At 49.7% G+C, this 13,144-nt stretch overlaps 1 protein-coding gene across 1 annotated transcript in view; it reads right to left on the bottom strand.

Moving 5' to 3' along the window:
* Nucleotides 1-1,997: 1,997 nt before the first annotated feature.
* The window catches only part of MNAT1 (MNAT1 component of CDK activating kinase), a 157,341-nt gene continuing 146,194 nt past the window's right edge, over nucleotides 1,998-13,144 (bottom strand). The window contains exon 8 of the mRNA XM_014595150.3: nucleotides 1,998-2,460. Within this exon, the coding sequence (XP_014450636.1) occupies nucleotides 2,340-2,460 (121 nt within the window). The 3' untranslated portion in view covers nucleotides 1,998-2,339. The remainder of the gene's footprint in view (nucleotides 2,461-13,144) is intronic.

Here is a 13,144-nt window from a genome sequence, read left to right as displayed (position 1 = left end):
CTCACATCTACCCAAAATGCTACTGCAAAGCTACATTTCCTAGTCCTTGTGGACATCTGCCTGCTTTGCTCCATTGGCTGCTTGTCTTATTATGCACTCTCAAACCCTTCCTTCCCTGTATCCATCATTGTGCCTTCAGCATCAAACTCTTAACAGTTACCTCCATCATCCCCCTTGCTACACTGACATCCTTGTGCTTTCTCCCATGCGCCCCTCATGCTCTTGGAAACACCTGCAAAGCCACTTTGCTCCCCTTCAGATCCCTCCTTAAAAGACTTGTTTGCAGTGATGCTTACAGAAGTCTGAGGGCTTCAGCTCCTGTCCTGCTGAGACCCTCACACCTGGCGCTCAGTAGCATCTCACCACTGCCCTGTACTTCCCCAGGGACTCAGTGCTTGGGTCTTGGCTTGCAGCCCTCTTCAAGTCTGTTTGCAAGAGCCTTGTCCCATGGTTGGGGCTCCTAGGTGCTACAAGAGTAGAAACCAGAGACCTGGCTTTTGTTTGCCTTCCCCTAGAAATGGGCATGGCCCTTTTCCTAAGATCTTGGGAACAACTGAATGCAACCAGAGGGAAGTGGTCAGGGGCAGGGTATTGGCTCTGTCCTCATCTCTCCCCCAGCACCTTGTGTGGCAGCAGGGAGCAACCGTGTTAGCAAGCTTGTTGCAAATGAGCTCCACACCCTCTCCGAGTGCCAATCTGATCCCCTTCCTCTGTCCTATCTGTTGCTCTGCTTTCTGCTTCCGGTCCTGTGCTCCCTTCCTGATCTGCTGCTTTGCCTTCTGCTTGCTGCCCTATCTGCTACCACGTTGCCTGTCCCCTCCCTGATCTGCCACGTGCTACACACAGACACTGCCTGTGCCACAGGTTGGCCACCCCTGTTGTATGGTGTTTGGAGATTGCGTCTAGATGACGTGTGTGAGGAATCGACAATTTGGGGGATTCCTGTGGTAAATGACCACTTGCAAATGCAGGGGGCTGGGCCCTGCGACTCAAGAGAGCCTTCCATTGTACTTCATATGTCATTTAAGGTGTTTAAATATAATTGTATTTAGGCACATTGCAGGCCACAGTTTCGAAATACTCAGTGCAGACTCGTGTGTAATTACGGTCTCTACTCCCAGAAACAACCTTGCACTGACTCTTGCTGGCAAGGTAACTAATTGCTCGTATGTATGAGCTGCCTATCTCTGCATTCACATTAAGCGCAGGAAGGCAGCAAGCAGTTGCGTTCAGAGGGCCAATGAGCTGGAGCTAAAAAAGGGAACTCCCACATAACCAGAGGAAGAGGGGAGGAGGTTCTCTCCTTCTCCACCTACACTAACCCAAAGCAGGTCACGCTTGCATCGCTAGCTTTGTGCCCAGAATGGTCCATCCACAGGACAGTGCGGATGCCTGTTAAGATGCCCAAGGCTCCACCTCTTCCACAACGGTTTTTGGGCTTCCCTCCCTCTCCCTGAAGGGGACCAGCGGTAGTAAAGGTTGTGGGGTCGGGAGTATCCTGGGGTTCGGGCCTGGGAGAGCAGATGTGGGCAGGTGGAGGAGGATGTGTCCTGTGGGCATGCTATCCTGAACTAGAAGCCTGGTGTGCTGCTTACAGAACAGCACCGTGGGGAAAAACTACCGCAAAGAAGTTAAAGGCTTTTTCCCTTCCTGGCCATGTAGTTTGGCCTCCTTCACCAACTAGAATGACCTGCATTGGGATTAAGCAGCACTTCAGCTGCTTCTGCAGGCACGGAGGTGAAAGGTTCGCAACCAGAGATCTTGCTTCTGTTTCGGACACTGGTATCTGATGTCACTCATTTTGTGAAGTCTCCGAGTGGCGTCTCCTCACCTGTGGCCGGCAGCAGGAACTGAACGTGCTAGCTGAGCTGGGGGGGGAACTAGCTTTCTGGGAAGAAAACACGAGCTCGAATACTGACAAGACGAGTTATAACCAAAATAGCATTTACATGCGTGTGCCAATGCAGCCCTGCAGTAAGAGCAAAAAAACCACACGATTCAATAAAAAGTCTGGCTTTATTTTCTAAAAAATTTACAAGTCTGTTTTTTAAACCTCAAACATACACCGCAGAATTATTCACATCTTCCATCTGATGTGGCTTCGTGCCTCAGCCTCCTTCAGCAAAGTGCCCCATGACTAATGAGTTCCCCCTTCCACAAGCACGTATCTCACTTCACAAAGCTCGGGTGCAGACTTTTTTCTTTTGAATACCCAAACAGAGCTGGCTCCAGCAGGGAAGGGACAGCCACTTCCCCGTAGTGCAGAGGGTAGCAGCGTACCCGAGATTCGCTGTTTGTTCCCGGCCAGCATCCATTTCTCCCAGGCAGGTGTATGCCGGCTAGCTGGGATGCCAGAAGAGCCCACTGAAAGCATCCTGCAGGGCTCGGTGACACGCGAGGGAAGAAGTGTAGCCTCCAGCAAGATCTTGTGGAGAAGCAGCTCGGACATGATTTAGGTACCTGAAACAGAGAACATTGTCTGAGCCTGCAAACAGATGCATCCTACGCACCAGAAACTAGACCGATTGGAGTTTGGGGCAGTCCCTTCCCTTCTGTCATTCAGAACCTAAGACCTGTGGGTTCAGAAAACAGCAGTGCCAAAGCCACCTCCTACATTTCAGACCGCACACCTGCTGTGCTAAATCACCTGAATATGTGGTGCACGCTTTGAGAAACTTAATTTCAGTCTCTAGTGCTAGTGAAAGGTGCCAGACTAACGGCTTGATAGACTTCTCTAGCCCCCGGTAGCTGCGAGACAACAGCAACGTTAACATCCTGGCACTGCCCGAAGGATTCCCAGGGGCCTGGTGGTTTTGGCGACAGCAATACTAACATCCCATTTCCCTTGGAAGTTGGTTCCAGATCCTAGCCACCCTAACTGTGATGCCCAGAGTGTTCCTGCTGACCCCATGCAGTGACACTGGGGTCTAATGGAAGCACCAACAAGCCAGAATATTTCCCAACACCCTTATGCTTTTAAGTCATATACCCATTTTACAGATAGGGAAGCTGAGGCAGAGAGCTGCTGAGGGAATCTGCCTTTAAGAAAATGCACCGATACCACACAGGTGCCACAACAGCCAGCCCAAATTTGAGCCAAGGACCCAAAATTGCAAAAGACGACATTCACTTGTTCTTTACAGAGCTCTTGGCTTCTCTAGCCCTTTCATCCGGAAACCATTTTGCCCTCCCATTAAAAGTGACAGTTTTGTGTAAAAAGCAACAGGGTTCAATGGGCCTCGAATGTTTAATTGAAGGATGCAACCTCATAATCCCCTCTCCTGCACAGAGACAGCGGGCCAGATCCTCAACTGAAGTGTACACTAGCCTGCGGCATCCTTTTGAGCATGAGCTCCAGGTTACGGCCAACGTCGCCACCAGAGCAGCTCTTAAACTCGACAGGCCGGATGCAGTCTCGCAGATGAGAACTGGTTTCCAGAGCTGTAAGGCAAGCCGCTGAGTTTAAATGAGCTGTTTTGATTCATCACGTCTCGGTACATGTCGCTCCCGGGAAGGTTGAGTCATTCCACCTCTGGCTTGGCAATTCAAGCATAAACTTGCAATGTGCACACTGCCTTTTATAAATTATCCTGAGAAACTTGAAACAGCTGCACTTCTGGCAGGAAAACACAGGACCACCAGTAAAAGACCCGGCATAGTTGCATCTTCTAGTTTATGACTGCATGCTGTTTCCATAAAGAGTATATAAAACAAGGCAGCTTTTATAGGAAAGAGCATGATAAAGTCATCCCCATCGATGCCATAAATGGACACACGCGTTTATTTAAAAATGATTCGTTCCAGTTTGAAACTGTATTTCTTGCACCTAACAGCCCCGGCACAGATGCGGGCAACGTTTATAATCGAGTTATCGCTGGTAAAGTGTTAAGTGAACAGACTCCATCTGCCTCATGGTGCAAAAATAAAATCCTGGTGCCATGAAGACTTGTTCCTCGAGGTGCTGCCAACAAGCTTGTTGCGACACCAGCATGACACATGACCAAATTCCTCCCTTTCCCTACTAATTCACATTAGGACCAATTAATGGGGATTGGGAGGAGGAGGGGGAGGGATGACGCACACAAAGGCTGTTCCTTGTTTGCTTTTTTATGAATGAGAGAAGGCCCAGTGCATATAAACTAAAGGAGAAAAATATATTTTTTGCTCATCTCAGAGCATCAGAAGCAGCCTCCTCTCCTGTCTTCCCTATTTTTGCAGCAGCACTTCCGGTATGGCTGATATGGGAAATGGAAACTGGGCTCTCCACCTCCCACCACTGCCCCCAGTCAGAAGTGGAGACATACTGAAAATTTAACAAAGAAAACTTTTTCTCCTTACTGTTTGAGCGAAACCACCACCCACCGATCTGCAAAACCAGAGCACTTCACGGTTTTAGTAAAAAATATCACTTCCCATCCACACTGGGTTTCACTTGCATCAGGTTTTTCATTGCAGAAACATAATGGTCTTCCAGTCGTCAGGAAGCACCCCAGGAAAAATAAAGCTTGATAAGGCCTGAATTTTTTCAGTAAAGAAAAAGGAAAATCGACACAGCCTGCCTCTCCTTGTAAAACCTTCCTTCTGCATTACACGCACTCACTATTCCCCTCTCCCAGGCGCCTTTCGGTGGGACCATCAGGCATTCAAAAACGTCTGCTTCTCCCAAATGTTGGCATTCCCGGTTCCTTCAGATACGATCTTTCAAACAGCACAAAGTCATTACTGCTGAAAAGGTTTAAACCTCATTTTTGCCATGGCAACCTGCACGCATTCTTGTTCCTCCAATAAAACAACGTGGTACGCTGCTGGCTTTCAAGCACGGCCTTTATTTTCTTGCTGAGTATCAAAACTTGATGTTCTGAGCCTGTTAATTACTGTGGTTCACCAAAGCATGCTGAAAGGATCTGCTGCGCTGAAACCACACCAGGAGCTGACAGCGTTTTGCCTCCTTCACGTCAATCCGCATCTGTGTTGTTTTAATTTCTCCACGACCATTACACAAGTCCATTTCTGCGTGGGCTGCCTGGGCTTTCTGGTGGAGGCCTTTTTTGCACACCTTCGCAGCAGCACAGGAAGAGCTTGCCAAGGCCGTCTCCAAAAGTCAAGTTCAGTTGGGTTTGGGAAACTTGCAGGCAATTGCTCTGACGAGTTAGCGAATTCCAGTGTGCACTGTTTTTCAGAGCTTTCTTTTAACTACCTGTAAATCTTTGAAGCAGAAATCAGGAAAAAGGTTTACTTATTCTTGTGCGTAGTTTTTAAGGCATCTTGTTTTGACTGCGGCGGACTAAATGCTATGGTCAGAAAGCAGGCGATGGTATTTCGGAACGAGGCTGAAGAGCTACATGCTCGCCAAGCTGTGGTTTCACACTCGGCATTTAATGCAGGGCCCGTGCACTGCTTCATACCCTGCCCAAGCAAGTGTCCTCCCCTTTCCTTCACTCCTCTTCCCCATAACCTCTCACCATAGCTTACTGCACCTCCTGTCTTGTTCTCCCTATGCCCAACCTCAGTCCTTCATCACAAGGTGAAATAAGCCTTCCCTGTGAGGGAGAGGTTGCTCTTCACATTTATCTCAGGGCCTCGGGGTCAAGCCAGTTGTCCCAAGGGCTGGTGATGCCTTGCTCATCAGGAATAGTTTTACACCACCCACCCCTGGACAATTCACTCAACCGGTCAGCAGGCCGAAGGAGCCTTGCAAAAAGGAGAAGGAGAAGGAGAGAAAGCACCATCTTCCTTGTCCCCCACTAGGCTCATTAGGCAGCATCCATATAACTCCCACTTCCAAAAGGCTGGGAGACCCAAACTGATTCCCCAAGTGGCAGCAGGTTGTCTTGCTCTAGGCTCTCTCATGAATAGGATCTCACTGGGTAGAAGTGCTCAATGGGTCCGTCCTTTTTACAACGTCTCCATCTAGTATGGCATAAAATGCAGTTAAAGGAAAATAATCAAAATACTTTGGCCTTCACATATGACCCACTTGAAAACCATGATGATGTAGTTATGGGCTGGCTGGGTTAAATCAGACCGACACAGAACGGGTGCGTTGGACTCTGTTCACTTTCCACTCTGTAACGTTCAGCTGAGGAAGGTGCAGTTCAGACGACAATCTTCAACCTCTTCTCTCTCATCAAGCAACCCTTCCACTTAACCACCTATGTTTTTCACAATACACTGTGCCCCTGCCTGCTGATCCAGGTCATGCTTCCCATCTAGCCTCAAGCCATCCACTCCCTTTAATCAACCTGCCTTAATTCATTTTAAATCTCCAGAAAAGCTTCCAGACTTCAAGAGCTGTAGGGCAATGGATCAAAGTGCCTAAGGAAGTGGTGGAGTTGCCTTCACTTGGGGGGCTCAAGACGAGAACAGCTGGGCAGCTGGCTGGGATGCTTTGGAAACAGCAGAATCCTGCCTCTGTGCAGGGGGTCGGCCTAAATGACCCCCAAGGTCCCTCCTAGCCCATGTCTGATTTTCATTTTCCCCTGCCCCCAGCATGACCCAACTCCCAGAACTTCGGGCCGACGAGAAAAGTTTCTGCACCCAGCACCTTTTTATCAGAGACTTCACGGTCCCACCATAGGGAACGCTCCCACTCCTGAAAGGACAAGCTCTGTAACAACCTCCTCTTCCACCTGGTACCCATTCCCAAGCAGCCCTTGCGTCCAGCAACCCATGAACCAACCTTCTCCCTGCACATCGCAGCCTGCGTCTCCTGAACCCACCCAACGTCCTGCTGCCACCGGCCCTGCGTATTCCTCCCTTGATCTCAGCTCCACCACAGGCAGCTCCACCCTCCCCTCTGACGCGCACACGTCAAGGAGGAATTCACCAAAATCCATCGCGATCCAAGAGACTCTTTTTGAGGCTCTCTGGATGCTCCTGTTCCCTGGTGCTGCTCCAGCAGACACCTCAGCCTCCCCTGCCAGGCTGGCTGTGCCGCTGGAGGACAGTTTGCTGGATGCCCTAGGCACGGAGGGACGTATCCTTAAGTGTGGGGGCTGGCTGCTCCAGGACCCAGCAGCTCTGAAGCTGCCCATAGAGACTCCCAGACTGGGGCTGGCTCAACCCCAAAGAATTTTAAACTCTCCGCAAGGAGCTGAGGGTAAGAGCAGCCATTTCCCATTAGGAAGTGGGGCAAGGGGGACAACGGGAGTGCAGGTAAGGCCTAGGGGCAGTCATACGGGGCTGTTCTAAATACTAACAAAACATGTGTCCTGAACCAGCCGGTGTCCCTTGAACACAGCAGTGGAAAGAGGTGCTGGGGAGACAGGCACACACTCCACTGCGATGCTCAGATAGGGCTGATCCTGCCTGGGGCAGGTGGTTGGATTAGGCGTAACCACCGGAGCTCCCTGCCAGCCCCACTTTGCTGTGTTTCTATGATTAATTCATGCTTGTTTCCAGCTGAGGCAAACTGATAAAAGTGGCCTGAAAGAGGGTTAAAAATCTCATTAGCAGGAAAAATTCTCCAAAATTCCTGGTTATAGGGTATTTGGACTGGACAGGGAGTTTCACATCCAGATTATTTACTCTTCATATTACAGCAGGGCCAAGAGACAAACCCGTCACAAAGACAGCTGCCCAAAATGCTCAGTCTAGGCCAGGCAGGTCCAACTCCCCTTGCACCCCAGGCTGGATCCAGACTGCAGGGCTCCTTGCGGGCAGGATCCAGCCCAGGGCACACGGCCGTGGCAGCTCCGGCTCCAGCATGGGGCATGTAACAGTGATGGGGATGAGACTGTGGGGCTGGTGGCTGATGAGTTAGGTCAGGGCTTCCCAAACTGTGGTAAGTGTACCCCTGGGGGAATGCAAGACATCTGGGGGGGTGGGGTACGTGGGAGAAATGGTGTATTGACAGATTTAATTTCATTATAATAAATGGCATTTAAGGGGTATAAAATATAAAACATGCTAGTAGGAGTATGTGGACAGCTGGTAAATCTGGAAGGGGGTATGCAATCAGAAAGAGTTTGGGAACCTCCAAGGTGCATCACTGCGGTGGTGATGGGCGAAGTGGCTGGAGGCAGGTGTATCAGCCCCGGCAGGCCAGAGTAGCACCGCAGACCGGATCCAGCCCACGGGCTGGCTGTCTCACACCCCTGGTCTAGGCAATGGCTACTCTATGCACCCACCTTGGGAATAATCTCAGCACAGATCTTGAGGAGAGAATTAGGAGCATCTACAAGCAACCATCACATCGGCGTCCCTCCATAATACACCCCCATGTTCAGCTTAATTCACATCAGAAAAGTAACTGCCTGCAATTTTGGAAAGCTGAGATAGTGCACCTCAGCAGTGCCGCTGGGTAGCCCGGGGCTGGACAGAAACAGGAAACTAGAAAAAACCCACTTGTGAGGAGTGCCACGGCTGCTGTCGCAGCTCGCTTCCAGCTCCCCCTCGATTCAGAAACACTTGGCGCGTTCAGCAGATGGCTCATCAGTGGGACGCATACAGATGTGTGTATTTGGCACGCAGATGCTTTCGTTTGAAATCTGTTAGACAGATGTTTTATGGGAGGTGAAGGGAAGATAAGAATCACTCACAAGTTGTTTGACAAAGGAGAGATAAAAGTTCATCCACTGAATAAATTTACTGCAAGTGATTAACCGCAACATCTCCGACGTAATGGTGTGGGGCAGGCATTCGATTTGGGAAATGTTCCAGACTCGTTTAAATAGGAAGATACTAAAACACTGGCTATGTTAAAGCAAGCAGAATTGTATAAAACTACCTTCTTTTCCAAGTTTATCAGGCACCCCCTCTCCTCCACAACACACTAAGTGGGCCACGCTTTTAAGGTCAGGCCTCGCTGTATGTACTAAATGATCCTCTCCGAGACCCACCCCTTATCAGGCTGTATTATAGCACAAGCGCTTATTTTTTAACACAAGGGTCAAGCCATTATTTCATTGCAATGTTCTTCTAAGTGGGCACACAGCTGCACAAATGTTGAGACCCACCCACCAGCTTCCCAGGTTGCTAGTGCAAAAGTGAACAGTACTTCAGAAACAACCGGTAGAAAGGTTTCGGTCCCCTCCATACGGTTCCTGAGTAGGTAATGAGGTTTCAGTTCCAAAAAGCTGCCCTTGTTCAGGATGATGCTGTAGCAAGGCGGTATTTCTGTGGGCGTGAATAGGATATGCTCATCACATATGCCCAACACAGAGACCCAGGACACCTTTGTATTTTTCACTGCTCAGGTCCACTTAGAAACCAAGTCCTCTTTTGCAATAGTCAAGCTATCATCAGCCTACAGAGCCGACCGTAACAAGTTTAAACGCAGTACCAAAACCCTCCAGCAACAGAGCATGCAGTCCAGAGGGGAAAGGACTCGAAGAAGCAACTCAACTCTGGGAAAGGGCCAGAGAGCTACAGGACTGCAGCAAGTGGCACAAAAAGGAAGTGAGGAGATCAAAATGCAAAATACGTCTGATGCATGTATACACAGCGTATCACTTGTATGAGGAATAAATAATGCATGAGGAATAAATAAAATGAGTTGGAAGCTACAGCCTGTGAAAAGGACTATGATCTGACTGGCATCATCGAGACCTGGTGGGGCAGCTCTTATGACTGGCGTGTGAGCATCGAGGGTTAGGCTCTGTTTCGGAAGGACAGGCCTGGGAGAAATGTGGTGGTGTTGCCTTGTATGTCACACTCGCACACACACACACATGCACACACACACACCCCCGTTCCCTGGTTCAGCAGGAGGACAACGGCCAAGCAGAATGCAGCTAGGTGAAGATGAAAGGTGAAAGACATGGCACTGATATAATGGTGGGGGTTTATTATTGGCCACCAAATCAGGAAGAGGAGGTGGATGAGCCCCTCTTCAAGCAGGTGACAAATCTATCCGAAAGCTCTGAGATGGTACTGATGGGAGACTTCAGCTTTCCAGACATTTGCTGGAAGAACGATGCAGCCAAACATAAAATGGCAAGCCAGTTCCTAACGTGTGGAGGACAACTCTTGCTTCCAGAAAGTGGAGGATACAACTAGGGGAGCATCTATCTTGGATCCTGTCCTAACCAACAGGGAAGAACTGGTGGAGGATGTGAAGGTGATGAGTAATTGGGAGAAAGCAAATCACACTATGCGAGAATTTCAGATCCTGAGACAGGGAAAGCTTGATGGCAGCAAAATTAAAACGCTAGATTTCGAAAACAAGGGTTGCATCCAACTCAAAGAGCAAATAGGCATGGTGTCATGGGAGGACAGATTGAAGAATAAAGGTACCCAGGAGGGCTGGGAGTTAAAGGGGCACAGTTTCTAACAAGAAACTGTCCTAACATGATGGACTCACAAGAAGAATGGCAAGAGATCAATGTGGCTGCACAAGGAGCTTCTACAAGGCCTCAAATGCGAAAGGAAAGCGTACGGGCAATGCAAAAATGGCAGGTCACCAAGGAAATAGCAAGAACCTGCAGGGACCAAATCAGGAGGGCCAAGATAAAGAACGAGCTGCACCTGGCAGAGGAGGTTAAGGACCACAAGAAGAGGTTCTGTAAGTTTGCTGGCCAGAAAAGAAGGACCAAGGGAGCTGTGGGTCCTCTGTTAACAAGCCATGGGGAAACCCTAACTGAGGATACAAAGAAGGCAGAGCTGCTCAACAGCTACTTTGCCTGAGTCGTCACAAAAAAATTAAGCTGCCAGACACCTGGATAAGGAAGGGGGCAAGCTGAGGGAGGAGATAACAAGAGAAGACAGTCAGAGAGCTTGTGTTGGCCTGAATGAATTCAAGAAAGCAGGGCTGGATAAGCTGCATCCCAGGGTCTTGAAGGAACTGGAAGAAGAGATCTTGAAGCCCTTGGCAATGATCTTCATGAAGTCGTGGTAAATGGGCCAGGTACCAGAGGACCGGAAAAGGGCCAAAGTAGCGCCCCGTCTAAAAAAAAAGGCAAAGAGGAGGACCCAGAGGACTACAGATTGGTTAGCCTCCCCTCAATCCCTGAGAAGTTACTGGAGTATATCCTATGGATATGGGGTGTACCGATTCTCCTGCAAGCAGCAAAGCCAGAGGTTTTCCAGGTAGAGGGTCTTGCACCTCCGCTCGAGGTCAGACTGATCACCATATTTGGGGTCAGGAAGGAATTTCACCCCCTGGTCAGATTGGGATGGATATCGGGGTTTTTGCCTTCCTCAGTAGCAAGGGGTGTGTAGCCCGCTACCTGGGACCTCTAGAGCATATGCTGCCAGCATGTTGTAGAAGTAGGGCACTGGCTGCCGTGGTTCCCGTTTTACCTGTGGCAGGTTAGGGTATTAGGTCTACATAGCATCAGGGTTGACTGCCGTCTTATGTAGAGTTTAGATTATGGTTGTATGGGATGGTTTGGATAGGGCTGATCCTGCCTCAGGCATGGGTTGGACTGGATGACCTCTGGAGGTCCCTTCCAGCCTTGCTTCTCTGCGACTCACAAGCGATCCTCCCAAATTCACCTTGCCCCCTTTTCCCCAACCCTCAACTCGCACGCTAGCCCCTGAGAAGACAGGCGGGGCTTGTCCCATCCCTCCGAAGTCAGCCGAGACCCTCAGGAGCGATGCATGCCTATGTCTTACTGAGAAAACTCACCCGCTAGTTCAATGGTCTCAGCTCTCAGCTACGATTGCGGTACACAGAGGGAACAGTCTCTCAAAAACCCTGGCATCAGTACTGTAATGATTTAGAGACCAAAGCCAGTGCTTTAAATTGTGCCCAGAGCAAATAGGAAGTCACCTAAATGGCAAAGAATTAGTGTAAAACCCCTTTGCTGCAAACACTAGCAGGCTGGCAGGTAACAAGCATTTGCGGAAACTTTTGCAAGGTCTTAAGGGTAATTCCAAGTAGAACACATGGCAATAATGAACATGAATGCCAAAAAGGCAATCGCAGTGATGCCAAGGCCTGACAGAACCAGACATGGACGGATAAAGGTAGTTTTGGTATCACCCAGCACAGGACAAAGGCAGCTGGTAATGCACCAGGCAGGACACAACACATGCAGGAGCCGATCTCAACTGTTTTCCCACCTTTGTTATAGGAACAACCCTAAGAAGATGACATGCATGGCTACTGCAAACACCGTGCTCCAACCTTGAAAACCTGGGGTTGTCTTTCAACCACGTTCTCCGGTAGACTTAATACCAGCTGGCTGAGCGCATTCCAGCAATGCCCCGTAGGGGTCTGCAAATGACAAAAAGGGTGAAAACCACGGCCCTAAAACATCCTTCCTTCTCGCAGCAGACTGCTGTGGAACCACCTCCTCTCCAACTCATGAACCTAATTCCTCATTTCCACTTTTCCCCGGGAGTGCAGCATTAGGCCTGTTACCCATACCGCCAACCTACAGGACACGACACTCCGCAGCACTGCTACCTGTGCCTCCGACACCGATTAAGACAAGGTGGTTATCTTAGTCTTCAGGGTAAGTTTTGCCAGGACTGAATCCCGAAGCAGCTCACAGTAAAAGGCTCTACACGCTGTGTTTGCAGAACTGGGCTCAGGTTGACTGATGGAAGTCGAGGCTGCCCATATCCACCGGGTCAAAGAATACCGCACAGTCCTACAGGCATCGGGGTTCAGAAGTAAAACCCACGGGCCAAGTACTGCACTTTCCGGTCGCTTCTCCCCTCTGGAGGGAGTTTCCAATGGACTTCCAGGACACTGAAGCCCTGATCCCGCTCTGAGCTCCACAGGCGCAGACTGTGTGTTCAGGTGGCGTCTTGCGGAGCTGTAGGAACATCCTGATAAATGTTATTGTGGTGCCGGGGCCTACAGAAATGCTTCTGAGTCCGTGTCTCAGTCCACGACCCCTCAACACGTTCATTTATTTTAATTATTTTACTATTAGAGACCTCAGACTGTTCCACCAAAAATAGCTTCTCTCAAAGAGTAGAGCCAGAAACCCCCAAAAGGAAATCAAGGACCTGTTCAGATTCCTCTGAAGGATTTTCCCTAAGCAGTGACTTGTTTCAAAATCCTGCCAGGAGATCTCTGGGCAGGAGCACAAGTTACCCAGCCTAGGGAGACAAAGCCCTTTACACGTGACACAAAGCGGGGTTGCCGCAGTGTGGCTTGAGTCAGTAGAAGACCCTGGGGGTCATCTCTTAAGCAGGAGTGGAGGGAGGACAAGCTCCAGGGCCATTGGAAAGGAAGGCATGGACATCA

The sequence above is a fragment of the Alligator mississippiensis genome, chromosome 2 (assembly GCF_030867095.1).
Source record: "Alligator mississippiensis isolate rAllMis1 chromosome 2, rAllMis1, whole genome shotgun sequence".
In the NCBI taxonomy this organism is placed as follows: Eukaryota; Metazoa; Chordata; order Crocodylia; family Alligatoridae; genus Alligator; species Alligator mississippiensis.
Note: the sequence above shows the minus strand (reverse complement) of the source record. Positions and strands in the feature narration are given on the sequence as shown.